The sequence below is a fragment of the Brienomyrus brachyistius genome, chromosome 18 (genome assembly GCF_023856365.1).
Source record: "Brienomyrus brachyistius isolate T26 chromosome 18, BBRACH_0.4, whole genome shotgun sequence".
NCBI lineage: Eukaryota > Metazoa > Chordata > Actinopteri > Osteoglossiformes > Mormyridae > Brienomyrus > Brienomyrus brachyistius.
This window is the reverse complement of record NC_064550.1, coordinates 16128249-16144173: the sequence shown is the minus strand read 5'-3', so window position 1 is coordinate 16144173 and position 15925 is coordinate 16128249. Positions and strand designations below refer to the sequence as shown.

Here is a 15925-nt window from a genome sequence, read left to right as displayed (position 1 = left end):
AACAAGAGTCCAGGTGCGCATTTAATTCTGCAGTGAGTTGGGCAGCTGTGGTTTTATGCTTCTTGGATACAATCCGGGTTAGTGCATGGACATCCTTTCCAGACAGCTTCCTCTTACCTCCAAAGTTACTCCAGGATGTGGTCTGTCCTAACTGCTGGTACGCCGACATTACTCTGGGTGACATGGCTCTCAATACAGCACGAAGACTTGCTATCTTGGTCACCAGCGAGATGCACATTAAAATGTTGTTCTCTTTTAAACTCTGATACGTCTTCCAAGTTATTATGTGCATTGCAATATTTTATGTACAGCTGTGCTAATGGTCTGCTAATTCAACATTCACACTCTGCTCTTACTGATAGAAAATGTGATCAGTGGGGGCTGGCCGCCAGGCTGCACATATATAGGCATGAAACCTCAAACACTATATCAACCAGGGTTTTAGTTTCATAATCTAACCCCTGTAGCCACTTCTTACAATCCTGGTCTCAGGAGTCTAGAGCCACAAGCATTTAATTCAGAAACATTTAATTGCCCCAAATGCCATGTTAGTCAGTGTATTTCAATAATTACAAATGAACTGTATTGACAAAAAAAGGAAGCAAGCTAATTACTTTGGGAGTAAGGCACAAAAAAAAGCTGAAAAAAACTAAAATCAAGCAAAAACAAATGAAACTCTTACCTCCTTAATTACCACAAAACTACAGAAAATGCAAACTAAAAATATGCACTCACCCCCAACCATCCATCAGACTGCCAGACTCTCCACAGAACACGTCTCCACTGCTCCAGGGTCCGGGGGCTGCATGCTGCACACTACTCCATCCGACGCTTGGCGTTGCGCTTAGTGCATGCAGCTGCTCGGCCATGGAAGCCCATTCCGTGAAGCTCCCAGCATACAGTCTTTGTACTGCAGTTAAAGCCAGAGGGAGTTTGAAACTCTGCAGTTATTGAGTCAGCAGAGTGCTGGCAACTTTTACACACCATGCATCTCTACACTCGGCAAACATGCTCTGCTGCTTTGCATGGTCTGCCTCTTTGTGGCTGAAATTCTGTTGTTCCTAATCGCTTCCATGTTGCGGCAACACCACTTAGCAGTGAATGTGGAATATCTAGCAAGGAAAAAATATAATTAATTTGGTGGCATCCTGAGACTGTACCACGCTTGAATCCACTGAGCTCTTCAGAACAACCCATGCTTGTTTTTATAAACCTGTGCCAATGGGTCTGAATAAAACACCCGAATTCGATGATTAAGAGGCGTGTCCCAATACTGTTGTCCATATAGTATACATTTGTGGACACGGCACTAAAATATAAACTTAAACTAGATTTTCAGAGCCGACATACTGGGGTCCAAGCATCCTAACTTGGTCGGGACCCCAAACCACACCAGCTTAAGCCCCCAAGCAGCTGAAACTCCTTTCTGGAGCAGGTCACCCATCACCTGTACGTCTGAATGCTGGAGGGAAGTCAGGCAGTGTATTGCTGACCTGTCTGTATGACCTACATCGTATATGTTATGTTTCATTTATTTTGTGAGATGTTGATTGGTTTTTCCCATTTTAAATCCAGATATTTTATTCCATCACACTCACACAACATTCTTATAGAGGCAGGTTATGGCTCACATCAAGAGCATTGTTCCTTCCACCTTGGATGAAGATCAGTTTGCCTTCTGGGAAACCAATGCTGCATATTCTTCGAGTGCAGTTCTGTGATCAATGCAGTCATTCCCAACAAGCTGACCATCCCAAACTCCTTGGCCTGGGGTTAGGATGATGGACTTCCTAACCAAGTGTCGTATTACTGTCCAGACAGAGAACCACTTCTCCTCTACCCTCAGCCTGGCACAGAAGTAGTTCAGTTGAACTTACGCTGAAAAGTCCAGAGCTATTTCATGCGTCTGATTTGAATCCTGCACTTTATATCATTTTGAAGTAGTTTCTCCATTTATACTTTTTTCTTTGAATGTCTTACTATCTCAATATATGTTTACTTTCTCAACTCACTCTTTTGTACCGTTTACATCTTTAACATTTTTAAAATATATAATTTACTTTGAATTTTGAATTTTTGAGCGTGCTATGTTAAACCACTAGGTGGAAGCAGAGACCACCAAATGAAAGTGTGACTAGTGAAAAATCATACTGAACATAATCGGATTTTAAGAAAACTTAAATGAAAAAGTCGTTGTATGATATTCCATACGAGATTATAAAGTTTCGTGCCATTTGGAAAATCTCTTGCTGATTTTGAGCATTTCATGTCAAATTACACTGTACAACCAGAATATAACAGCAGGAAATCAAGAATGGATTAGATATACAGTCATCAAAAGCAACCAAAAAAATCATTCGACTGAAATTTTGTCTCCCTCAGTCGGAACACCAATCACTAGGTCGAATAAGCAAGTCTTGCATATCTTGCAAAATTAAAGAACTGCAGGTGATCTTTTAGCGCGTGCTCTACCACGGAATGGCGCATAAATAAATGTCATGTGCATTTTACTGTTACATTTTCAATCACTTTATTACTGAACTTCCAAATAGGGAGTCATTTGAAAATAAAGCCAAAGGAGAGGTCGAAGTCAATATTGTTATGTGGGCCGGGGTTGGTTCCTGCGTCGCGCCAATTTATTATATTATATTATATTATATTATATTATATTATATTATATTATATTATATTATATTATATTATATTATATTATATATAAACGATTTCTTCATAAATCTTGAAACTATTCCATAGATTATTCGATTATTAATATAATCAGTAGTGACGCCTTATATGTGGACTGTTGGATGAATTGCCCGACTAACGAATGAAATGTTTTCACGCTCGTCTCAGTTTTCATACTGTGATCTTGACAAACGCCAGTCGAAGGGGAAATCTCCACCCCGCCCCTTTCGTGTCGTAATTCTACACCGCAGCGTCTTTCTGCGGCCATGGTAACATTGCTGTGTAACGGACCACTGCACCGAAGACACGAAATAACTGCTTCTGATTAAGGTAGAAGCACAAAATGTGCATGTTTCTTTGTCTGAGTAGATAAGTCGCGTAATATGCTCTCATAAATGTGTCTATACTTTTTAGTTGCATGAAACGGAGCCTTATACTGTGTTGTTAAGCAATCCCTTTTTGCTGTCTATGGCCTAAATCTGGGGCGTAAACGGTGAAGGGGTTGATGGGTAGTGTAGTTTTATATATTCAGCCTTTAATTGTAACGAACATGAAAATGTGAGTGTTAAACTACAACTCCCAGTGTCCCAATAGATGACTAGGGTGGAACGATATTATTTATGGATAGAAAATGTAAATTATTTTTATTGTGCGGACACACGATTAAGAGTCGTTGTGAGTAAGCGTTATACTATGAAAATAATATGCAGGATATATTCGACATAGCTTGAGAATCATTTTCTTACTGTTAGTGTATAAACTGAGCTTTATTGTACCCTATAGGTTCATTCTTACATCATTTTCCTCTTTCCTCGCTTCAGCCCTAGTCCGACTCAGCATCATAACATCATGAATTTAACAGAGATCTGCGATAATGCCAAGAAGGGGCGGGAGTATGCCCTACTTGGAAACTATGACTCTTCTATGGTGTACTACCAGGGTGTGATGCAGCAGATTTACAAGCACTGCCACACTCTCAGGGACCCTGCCCTTAAGATGAAATGGCAACAGGTCTGTTTGCTCATTCTGAATAAGTGAGCTCTACGTGGCTGTTTAATGGTTCATTACTCTTTCTAGATTAATATTGCCCTAATAAAAATAATGAAACTGGCATGGTTGAATAATGGATACGTTTAATGTAAGATCACTAGTGAATTTGTGCTCAACAACCATAAAAAATACATATTTGCCAAAGGGACAAAAGAAGAAACTTTGAAGCCGTGGACTCAGTGTAGTTTCTTGGTGATGATACCAGGTGAGGCAGGAGCTGCTGGAAGAGTATGAGCAGGTGAAGAGCATCGTAAACACCTTAGAAAGCTTCAAGGTGGACAAGCCTATTGACTTCCCCACGCCGCAGCCAGAGGAGGCCCCACGGGATCCTGCAGTCTGGCCTCCTCCTGTCCCCGCTGAGCACAGGTCAGCCAATGACAAACACAGATGCAAACAGTTACTGGCTATAATCTATAATTAATGACATTAAAATAGACTAAAATGACATGAACAGCAATGTAACCCATATGTTAAACAGATACCATGGCACATGACACGAGGATAGTGCCTGCTTATGTATTTTTAGACCTCTTAAGCACTGGGTTTTCAATATTAAATTGTAACCTAGTAGCCACCTGACGTTCCATGACCATGTTTCTCAGTCCGGTCCTTGGGGGCTGACAGACAGTCCAGGTTTGTGCTCCTTCCCAGCTATCTTTCAGACAGTTCACATTTTTGGTCCCTCCCAGCTCCAAGCAAAAACGTGGACTTGGTTTGTGAGTCCCCCAGGACCGGATTGGGAAACGCTACCAGGAGCTGGGAGGGAGCGAAAACGTGGACTGTCTGCGTGTCCCCAAGGACCGAGACACATACATTTGCAGAGCCTCACCACCATACATCACCGGAGTTCTAGGCAAGCGGTTATAGATTAGCACTTTCACGCCAAAAGTTCAGAGGCTGGACCAAACCAGAGTAATCGCATCACCAGTCGCAACAAGCTTCAAAACAAATGTAATGTAGGTCGGTAAATTTGAAAAAAACTTTAAATTTAAACCAGACCATGTTTATAAATGTGGTTCAAGAGTAATAAGCATTTTATTTTGGTAATGTCCTATTTTTTGGATATTGTTTAAGTAAGTGGTGCTATGGGATTAAAATAACTTCATTAGCATCATATTAAGACAAACACTGTGTATTCCGGTATCATTGACCCTGGTTTGTTCCTGCCTCTGCACTTCCATCCTGAAACTGCTCATCTACAACTGCTGGCCTAGAACTATGGTGACGTACAGGGGGACGTATAGGGGACTGTCTGTCCGGGAGCTGGGAGGGGTCTGTGAGTCCCCGAGGACCGGATTGGGAAACACTGTATTATCGCCCCCCCGCCATCGTCTGTGGTTCATGAGATGGTGTGATTCTTTCTGTAACGCCCCCTACAGGGCGGCTGGCCAGGTGAAACGGCCCAACACCACGGTGAAGCCTCAGCGGAAGGAATCCCCTGGGCTTCAACACCGCGGTGCTGTGGGCCGGGCGCAGCCAAACCCTAAACCCGACAAGCCTGGGCCCAGGGATGGCAAGGGTGCCAAAGCCAGAGAGGTCAGTGGTTTCAGTCCATCTTAGGTCCATCTTGAAAGAGGAGCCATTGTTATAGCCAGGTCCACATGCGTGAGTGTCTGAGTGTCACCAGGCTGTTTCCTTGCAGCACAGTCGGACACTATGGGGTTTAGCGTGTTTATTTCACACAGCAAAGGCTGGTATTCAAAAGGACACAAAACTGTTTCTGGTTGATTTCACCATAATTGCCTTGTGTTGGCCATGGCCTCTCTGCCGCTGGGGGATGTCTAGGGTAAAAAGAATTGCCAGGAGGGGGCCGCCGAAGGTGAGATGAAGAAGTTTGATGGCACGGGCTACGATAGCGACCTGGTTGAGGCCCTCGAGCGGGACATCGTGTCCAGGAATCCCAACATCCATTGGTGAGCTTAGACCTGTGGGACTCATATGGGTCTCTTAGGGTTACCTGTGGGTCGTTTCCTCTGCACGGAGTCGGTCAGTAGTGACACCCTGTTGTATGGCCACTACTGACCAAACAGGCTGCAAGGAAGCCATGACTGCAACTAAATCGTGAACACAAAAGGTGTGTTCATCGGTCCTGTAGCTTTTAGCTGCTTCTTAAACCGACCTCAGTAATGAGATGAAAGCCAAAGTGGTTCATTCAGTGTCATTAGAATTCGGAATTAAAAAAAAATAATTTGCTGATCAGTGATCATTGTTGACACACCACAGCGCACAGTGCATCATAACAAAATGTGTCCTCTGAATTTAACCCATACGTGACATCGTGAGATAGCAGGGAGCAGCTAATTCCGCACCTGGGCAGCAGTGCTTGGGGGCGATACCTTGCTGGTTAGGGATTCGAACCAGCAATCTTTCAATTACAAGTGTGCTTCCTTAACCACCAGGCCACCATTGCCTCTACTTCAGCCAGTCTGGTAATGAGCTCTACACACTTCAACCGGCCAGAACAATTCATGGGGCGAATTCAGGGGCTGTAATATGATAAAGAACCAAACTTAGAACAGGGAAGCACCTGGTGGGTTATTTTATAGGAAGGTGTACGGCTTCAGCATAGTTCTGTTTAGGAGTCAGGCGGAAATGGGAACATGGATGCTGGTCCCTTTGATGATGACAGTGATGAAGATGATGGTGCCGTCTGGGGAGGCTGAGTTGCTGCATGAATGACATGCCTCTGTGGATTGGGCAGGGATGACATCGCTGATCTAGAAGATGCCAAGAAGCTGCTGAGAGAAGCGGTGGTGCTGCCCATGTGGATGCCAGACTTCTTCAAGGGCATTCGGCGTCCTTGGAAGGTACCACAGGCTGCATGTGTGTGTGTGTTTATATTACATTGTTGGGACCAGATGTTCCCCAGAATGTATTAAAACCTGTTATTTTGACATTGTGGGGACCATTTTTCAGGTTCCCACAAAAATCTATGAATGCAATCAAATAACTAAAAATGTCAAAAGTCTCATATTTTGTTTGATTACTTATGGTTAAGCTTAGGGCGGGGTGGGGGGGGGGTTAAGGTCGTCATGTTGGGATTACAGTTTTCCTGTTATATATGAATAGAGTCCCCACAAAGATATATTTACAAACCTGTGTGTGTGTGTGTGTGTGTGTGTGTGTAGGTTTCAAGGGCCCTTGGAAGGTACTACAAAAAATTTGTGTTAGTTGCCAGGTATCACAGAATCTGTATGTTCTGTTTAGGCGTTAGGTGGCTTTGCTAAGGATCTTGGACTCTGCCTGGATTGAATTCTCTTTTATTCGTTTCCGGTCTTAAATATCACAGCTAAGCCCGGGATAATCCTCCCACGTGAAAACCTACAGTTACTGATCTGCTAATAGTTAGTAACTAATTGTGTCTCAAGCCTGTTCAAAACAGCGTTAGATCTCGTCAATCGATAAATAAATAAAAAGCACACGTATTGATGTTACAGTACCATTACAAACCAGTAGATGGTGCCAGTGCAGCAAACAAGAAAATCATCCTGCAAGAAGCTGAAGGATCTGTTGTTTGGCCTGTTTATTTATTTAGTTATTTATTTAGCTAGTCATTTATTTATTAGCTTGCTTAACTTGCTTCAGTGCTTCGCTTTGACAATTCCCCACGGACATTTCCGTCTGAAGAGCCTCTCCGTCTTGTCTGTTACAGATATAAATAAACATACTTTAAATCCTCCGCCATGCTCTGATTGCCTTTTCAGTGGCCTTTGCGCCTAGAAATCTCCCGGGCTCCTCTTCCCAGAGCCCCTTAGCAAAACAGCCTGGGCTCCTGGCTCGAGTTTGGAGTGACGTGACTTTGCAGATTCAGCGTTCGGGGTTTCAGATGTGGCACAGGGGTGGTTCGAGCCTCTGCCCGAGTTCTCCGCATTTGCATGGTCTCCCAGTGTCATCGTGAGGTGTCCTTCAGACTCTCCAAACAACATGCTAAATTGCCGGGTGAGAATGGTGTATGTCAGGGGTGGCCATCCTTATCCAGAAAGGGCCACTGTGTGTGTTTGGGTTTTCGCTGATTGGCTGAAGATTCCTCACACCTGGGTTCGATCAGCTGACCTAAAGGTTATCCCCAAAACCTGCACTCATACCAGCCCTTTGCGGATAAGATTGCCCCCCCCTGCTTTAAGTTCTCTGTGATGGGGTGGGGCCATCCTGGGCTGTCCGCTGCCACTGGAATAGGCTCTGGACCTATGCGACCTTGTGTAGTATAGAGGGTGGATGAGACTGCGGGGATGTAGAAACAGGACAGTGGTTAAGGGGCTGGAAGTGTGACCACATGGCTGTTCTTCATTTCCTCATTGTGCATTACAGAATTTTAAGTGGTGCTGATTGAAGGTGTCTAAGTGGAAAAAGAGGAAGGTCAGATGTCCTTCTGAAGCCAGTGTCTCTCCTTCTGATCGCCGGTCAGGGGGTCCTGATGGTGGGGCCTCCAGGCACGGGGAAGACCATGCTGGCCAAGGCCGTGGCCACCGAGTGTGGGACCACCTTCTTCAATGTCTCATCCTCCACGCTCACCTCCAAGTACCGCGGGGAGTCTGAGAAGCTGGTGCGCTTGCTGTTTGAAATGGTGAGGTCTGGGGGGGGGGGAGGGGGGGGGTGGTGGTTCACTGTACTAAAGTGCATGTTTGGTGTTCTGCTGAATGCAGGAATTATATTGCATCATGTGGCTGAAAGAAAACCACAGGTCAGTTGTTCAAATTAACAGAAGTAAAACATCTATGAGCAGAGGCCTTAAAAAAGGTTACAATGACAGAATGAAAAAAATCAATGGCTTTAAATCACTCAGATAACAGCATAAAGGACAACAAGGCCTAAGTGGTGGAGCTCCGTAAGAGAATATGTACTATCTGGGGATCGGAGAGTTATAGTACTGTTCAAAAACTTTAGGTAGTCAATGAAAATGATATGCAGACGATCTTCATGTTGGTGCAAACGTGGCAGCGTGTGTCAGCTTAGCTTCAAACCTCCTCTGAAGTCTCCCCAGCATTTGCAGTAACGGTCCAGCGTCTCCACGTCTTTGTTGACTTGGCCGCCAGCATACCGGATTCGGCTAATCAAAACCCCATCAAGTTATTTAGCTAACTTTATTAATTAATTGAGCTGGTGGTGAAAATAAATAAATACGTGCCCCTGTGGGGAGGCTTGGGAACCGAAGTGCTGTTCTTCTAGCCGTCCAGCAAGATATCAGTCACATTTTGGTTGAAAACAGAAGAAATTCTTGTAATAAAAAATTTTTTTTTTGTATTGCTGTTACGTTGCATATATTTTAGTATTAAATTTTGTTTCTTAGCAAATATACACTTACTACCCAGATAAGATTAAGCATTTTCCTTGACTGTTTGTAATTTGCACATGTATAGAAAGGCCTGAGGATGTTCTATGAAACATGATTTCTCAATTAGCTGGGTTAACTTAAGTTAGAGGTCATGATCATCCAGTAAGGGTTTAGGTAAGGAACAATCCTATTGGACCGTTTTAGCTTCTAGCTTAAATGAATTAGCTAACTGAGAGACCCTGCTTTTTGGAACATTCCCCAGCTATTGATATTTGACTTATTTGACTTGTTTGTTTACCTGTTGTTTTCATTCCGCTTTCAATTACATTTTGAATCCAAAATGTTCCCAGGCCAGGTTCTACGCCCCGACGACCATCTTCATAGATGAGATCGACTCCATCTGCAGCCGCAGGGGCACGTCTGACGAGCACGAGGCCAGCAGGCGTGTGAAGTCAGAGCTGCTCATACAGATGGATGGTGAGGTCAATCCCAGGCTGGTGGTATATGGGGTCACGACCCCCTCCTGAAGGGATTTCCCTTCCTTATAAGCTGGGAGGGCTGGAGTACAGGGGAGATAATGAGAGGACTAAATGGAGGATCAGAGAGCAGGGAAGCAGGGATAAGAGGGAGAAAAGGATGGGGAGAGAGAGAAGTACTTCTTCTTGAAGTTAGATGATAACAGTTGGTCCTCTGAGTCTCCTTGCAGCCTTTCTGTATAACCGGGACAGTTCGCTTAGTATGTCTGTATGTGATTCATATCACCTCCGTCTCCTCACATGCATGCTGGCAGCACACACGCCCCCCCCCCCCCCCCACACATCCCTTCTCCCCCCCCCCCCCATACGCCCACTCGCTGTCCTAACAATCCCGCGGCGATGTACGCCATCTGACCCACGAGGCTCGTTCCGAGTGACCCTCTGCCTTCTGGCCCACCGGCTCGAGTTGGGAGCGCCCGGCATTTGTTTTGGCAGCGCTTTCCCGACGATCTGTGACCCGGTCGCTGTCCGCCTCGGGTGAAAAAGGGAACCTTTGCACCAAACGACAGAAAGTGGTCCTGCTTAGGGTGCTGAGCGGAGCAGCGCGGGCACCTGCTCGATACACGGGCATGTCTCTGCGTGCCGCAGGTGTCGGAGGGGCGCTGGAGAATGAAGACCCCTCCAAGATGGTGATGGTGCTGGCTGCCACCAACTTCCCCTGGGACATCGACGAGGCACTGAGACGCAGGCTGGAGAAGAGGATATACATTCCGCTGCCCACAGGTGAGACCTGTACACACACACACACATTTGTATTCAAACCTTTGTGGGGACCATCCATTCATGTCTATGGGCACAACCCTAATCCCAACTATGACAACCTTAACCTCCCCAGCCCTAACCTTAACCATAAATAACCAAACAAAATACAAGACTTTTGATATTTTTAGTTTTTGATTGCAGTCACAGATGTTTATAAACTTGAGTTGGTCCCCACAATGGAATATATAGATAACACACACACACACACAGAGTGTGATTTAGCATAATTCTTACACATTTTTCTTGGCCGGTTGTTGTGCGGATTTGGGCGGCCTGCCTCTCCTTTTCTGTGGTGTGGACTGGGCTGAATTGTCTGTAGCTTCTGAAGACTCCACCCTACATGGATTCAGCCAACAAGTCATCCTCAAGGTTGGAGACGGCAGAAGGTTGTACATTTGGTTTCTGTTCTCCTTCCAGCCAAAGGTCGGGCTGAACTGCTGAAGATCAACCTGCGTGAGGTGGACCTGGCTCCTGACGTAGATCTGGCCCTCATTGCCGAGAAGATCCAGGGCTACTCCGGAGCAGACATCACCAGCGTGTGCAGGTCTGAGATCAGTCTGCTTTGCAACGTGTGTTCAGCCTATTCAGTCAGTGTTCAGTCTATATTCCGTCCATATAATGATATCCTGCTGCATTTAAGGACATTAAATGTTAGCAGAGCTGGCAATAGAGTGAACTTTTCTGACATTTCTAGTAATATTTAAACAATATTTAGCCACGTTTCACAGCCGTCTCTCTGGGGCAGATGGAAAGGGGATCCCTGACTAGGCCAAGAAGAAATACAACTGAAAGATGACTAGACATGGGGGAGAGAGAGAGCCTGGCTGTTTTACCGTAACAGAAATAGACGGTTTCTCTACATCATTACTGTGAAATCAGTCAAATCAACTATTCACACGTGAATGTCAAATAATATTGTTTAAAAACGACATATTTTAAAATGGGCTTAACACTATTGTTTCATACAAATATGTAGCCGCAAAGTGTCATATAAATGTGTATCCCGAGTTTAAATACGAAGGCTGTAAACTTTTGCAGTGACACATGATTCCGTGTTTGCCAGTGGCCCATCACAACCACGCACTAGACGAGCTGTTATGGAAGATGGACGAGCAGATAAGGATGTTTCCCTGTTTTCGGTAGATGGGAGACATAGAGCTGTCAGTTGGTAGCAAAAGTGTTTTATGTTTATTTTCGCCTTTGTTATTACATATGCATACAGTTCATTCATTTAAAATCTTGTGTGTTTTGGTTGTGTCACTTCTACTTTATTGTCATATTCTATAAATTTTTTTAGAATAACAATATTTTCATGTGAAAATCGGGCGGCGCGTGAGAGTCCCGTAAGAGAATGTCTGTGCGTGTGACGTGACTTTTCAAATGCCTGCAAAGGAAAGTCTTCCTCAGTGAGCATTCAGATGAATTAAAGGCACTTCATGTTCACTGGACAGGGAACAAACTAAAAGAGGGATGGGGGGGGGGGGGGGGGGGCAAAGAGGGGGACGGGGGAGCAAAGTCAATCCATTGAAGATCATCAACCCTCTGCTCCATTAGTCAGATGATAATAATATTTGTGTATATGCAGAGTTATATAAAATGCAGTGATTTTTCACTGGACACGTATCTAATTTGTGTTTCTGCATTGACTCATGTGACGTGACTGATTTTTAGATCCTCTGAAGCGAGATTAGTTAGCGCTAAAGCGATTTCCCCCTGCAGTTAGCATTCACTGACATTTTTTAATCCCCCGTTCTGTAGTTACTAAGATTTAAATATTAATGCGGCATATTAGGTCAGTTCCTGTTGCCTGTGATGCGGCTATTTTCAGAAACATGGGTGCCTGTCTGTACCCCACAAACCCCCTCCTCCAACTCCTCCCAACTCCATTCTCTTATGTAGCCTACAAACAGCTGGGAGAGGAGGAGGTCACAGGAGGCTACAGTGGGAGTGTGTCACAGGCTGGAGGCGGAGTTACCCACAATTCCCATGCGTACGCCAAGTGTCATGTCAGTACTGCCAACTGCTGTGACACACTCCCTTTGTGCTTAATCTCATTAATGATCATCGTAATTCATTTTATGCGCTGTGTGTATTTATATTTGCTATTGATATCAATCTGCGTCAGCGAGGCTAACAGGTTGTTCTGCCAGTAAAGCTGAGTTTGAGCATTTAAGCGCTTTGGCAGTGCAGGCCGCACGTCGTGCCAGACACGCTGGCAGGACGAATCTGGAGCAAACCCACTGACAGGTGGGCAGCACCAGTGTACGTGTTTTTGTTTATTTGCAGTTGATGTGCCGATTGTTATACTGGTAACCAAAATGATTTATCGCCCACCCACTGGACGGCCCAGGGACGCTTCCATGATGGCCATGCGGCGGCGCATCCAAGGCCTGACGCCTGAGGAGATCCGAGCCTTGTCCAAGGACGAGCTGCAGATGCCAGTCACCATGGAGGACTTTGAGCTGACCCTCAGGAAGATCTCAAAGTCTGTCTCTGCCGCTGACCTGGAGAAGTACGAGTCCTGGATGGCTGAGTTTGGGTCGGTGTAGCTGCGGGGGACGGTGGGAGCGCCACGCGTATCATCTCCTCCTGCCTGGGATGGCTGAACCGTGGATTGGGGAGGGTGTCGACGTCAAGTACTAACACTATTAACCTTCCGGAAATCATCGCTGGCCCTGAGGTTTCTCGGGTGGAGACTCGCGGCTGACGTCGTGGCCTCGGCCTTTTGTGATGCATCCGTCAGGCCCCCGTGGCTGGGATTCCTGCAGGGTAGGACGTCCAGACCCATTTGGCTTCATCCATTTTTAATTTAACCTGTGTTTTCATCCATTCTGACGAGTGCTTGAATGGATGAGAATGTGGCGACTGAGAATAGCCGCTGTGCATTTGTCGAATGTCTAGGAAACGTTGACGTGTCTCCGGAGCTGTTTCTGCTGATTGTCTGACTTTATCTGGCTCCCTGAATACACTGTATTTTTGTGTTTAGTTTTAAATGTCATGGACTGTAAGAGACCTGTTTTGTAAAATAATAAAATAACAGAAGAAACATTTTTCCATTTTCGCTGTTCTTTCCTCTGTCGGACTAGGCATCTCCCACAGGCCTGTTTGCAGGACAAAGCCTTGTCGTTTGAGGATACAGGGCTGACCAATCAAATCCGCTGTCAGTGTTTGTTAGGAAGGACCCACCAATTAGAGCACAGCGCTGGCTGCCAGCTCGCTTATCTCCCACATAAAGGCAGGAGTTATTAGACACAGAGAATGGAAACGCTAGATTCGGCTCCTGTACCGACCCTCTTTTTTCTCTGTCCGCTTTGGACCAGCAGGGGGGGCCACAAGCGACACCCCACTGCCGAGAGGGGAGGCCGTCGCCGGACAGAAATTGGAAGGAAGTCTGTGACTTTGAGCAACTGTCTGGCTTGGCTTTTAATCTGCGTTTACATAAAGCCAAGCACACAACGTAAATGTGTGAGCTCCCTGAAACAGTGCCAGTGAGGATCAGGTACTGATGTTAAGAGAGTGTGTGGGATTGGGGGGGTCACCGTGGCAACGCCTACCTGCAGCGTGCCAGCTCTGAGGGAAAGTGTGTGCCTGCCAGTGTGTGTGTGTGATCGCTAAAGAGGTTGACAGGGAAAGTTTTCCCCCCCCCCCCCATTCTTATGGCTGCACAGCATGACCAAGGTTAACCACGCAGTTCCAAGAGAAGAAGAAAACGATGAATACAAATGGGATGCGACTCATTCCGAAGCCATGGCAACAGAGGAACGATGCAGAGCCAACATGTTACCGACCGTCCCCCCCCCCCCCCCCCCTTGTCTGCCTTCCTTTCTTTCTCTCGTGACTCAGTTAAAGCAGAACATTCTCTGGTGGCTTTATGAGTGGGGGAGGAAGCGGGGGGGGGGGGGGGGGGCAGATGGCATGACAAGCAGAAGTACCGCGTGTCGAGAAAGCATCAATGCAGAACTGAATCGAACTTGGGGGTGGGGGCGGGGCTTATTGTCTGCAAGCTGCCGGAAGGCTGCGGAACGTGGTGGGAGATAACATACCGTATGAGGTTACTAACACATCGTCACTTAGCTGACACATTCATCCACAGGGGTTGCATCTGTGCTTTTTATACATATGGATGAAAGGTACAACAGCAACACCCTGAGAATCAGCGAGCAGCATTATTATTATACTGTTACTGTTTGGTGTAAATAGGGTCACAGTTTGTAGCAGATTAGTAATTCATCTGGCACTTTCATCCAAAGTGACTTTGGAAAGAGGGAAGGGTGACAGTTACTTATGATCCTTGGGATTTGACCCTACAACCTTTGCATTAACACAACACTCTACTCTTTGAGGTACACTTTTTCAGCAAGTGTACTAAGATGAACTACAGGCAGTCGCAGCTGTCCATAGATGGTGTTGGATGTTCATGTGACATACATGGCTGCTTACAAATCTACACACACCGCTGTTCAGGTAAGCCCACTGCCCTCAGGGCTGAAGCTCAGCTGGAGGGGGGGGCATATCACAAGACATAATGTGCTTGTTTTTATGCCATCAAAAAATGGACGTCTGTGTTCATGGGAAGGATTAACTGTCCCCAGTGGCAGCTCTGACCCTCTGCTGCCACCTCCATGGATTCGTCAAGCATTATAAATATGGCTATAAATAACTGTCAAAAGGCATAACACATCACAGCCATGTTTATTATGCATTATGACTGCCTTATGAAGCATACCTTCATAATGCATTATAATGTTGGATATTAGCGTTAAGGATGCTTTGTCCTGCATTATATTGTGCATTATAGATGAGAGCTTCATAAGGCAGTCATAAGGCAGTCATTGACAAGTCAAGTTGTCCTCCTCGTGTGTACCAGTTCACGGACGCTTCTGGAGGGAGGCCTGACTGGGTACAGCAGACCCCCCCTTCCAGCCTGCCAGGTGGCTGCTCAACCACTTTGTCATCCACTTGGATGTCGGTTTTCATGATTTGCTGACTGGGCCGTCTTCCACACATGCCCAAGCCAGACAATGTTAACTTTCTCCCCAAATAACTCTGCTTGATACTCAACACCTATGAGTGCCATAGAGTATCAAAAATCCCTCGTTCGTGAGTCAACGGCATGTTCATGGGAGTTTCCCTTGCACAAAAATATTGTAGGCAGAATGAAAAATGATTGGTTCATAGAGATAACCAATCAGATTGCAGAAGCGTTGGTACCAACAAATCCGATGTCTTGATTCTTCTTTTTATTGATTTATTAACTTTTATCTGATTTTTTCCCCCCACCAATTTTGAATTGTTATTTACTCTGAACCGGTAATGGACCTGAACACCATCTCTATAAAACACTCATTAAACAGAATCTGCTTAAATGTGTCACTGAACTCTTGTTGCCTACAGTATTGTCTAGTTTTTGACTCTGGTGGTTATTGCTTTTTGTTCTACTTCCCTTATAAGTTTGTAGAACCAAGAAGTAAGTTTCCTCCAATGTATGTGCATGTGCGAATTATGTTTATATGTTTATATTATGTTGTGGGGACCAAATGTTCCCCACAATGTAATATAAACCTGTTATTCTGACGTTGTACTGACTACTTTTTAGGTCCCCACAAAGATCTATGAATGC

At 45.3% G+C, this 15925-nt stretch overlaps 1 protein-coding gene and 1 long non-coding RNA gene across 4 annotated transcripts; one reads left to right on the top strand and one right to left on the bottom strand.

Moving 5' to 3' along the window:
* The first annotated feature begins 2779 nt into the window (after positions 1-2779).
* Positions 2780-13355, top strand: katnal1 (katanin p60 subunit A-like 1). Of its 3 annotated transcripts, none has more exons than XR_007383344.1 (11): positions 2781-3015; positions 3507-3696; positions 3941-4101; positions 5115-5271; positions 5521-5648; positions 6437-6542; positions 8141-8299; positions 9358-9484; positions 10132-10266; positions 10625-10849; positions 12656-12792. XR_007383344.1 is itself a non-coding variant. In XM_048982789.1 (11 exons), exons 2-11 carry the CDS (start codon positions 3535-3537, stop codon positions 12852-12854), a joined length of 1461 nt encoding a protein of 486 aa, XP_048838746.1. In that variant the 5' UTR covers positions 2825-3015; positions 3507-3534; the 3' UTR covers positions 12855-13355. The 3 variants fall into 3 exon arrangements, 2 of the variants coding, with proteins under 2 accessions (XP_048838747.1, XP_048838746.1); XM_048982789.1 differs by having other exon boundaries at positions 2825-3015; positions 10723-10849; positions 12656-13355; XM_048982790.1 differs by lacking the exon at positions 12656-12792 and having other exon boundaries at positions 2780-3015; positions 10625-10893.
* On the bottom strand, positions 7242-9417 carry LOC125712603 (uncharacterized). Its single transcript, XR_007383353.1, has 2 exons — positions 9306-9417; positions 7242-8399 (listed from the first exon to the last, which is right to left on the bottom strand). It is a non-coding gene; the product is annotated as an uncharacterized LOC125712603 (long non-coding RNA).
* Positions 13356-15925: the final 2570 nt, after the last annotated feature.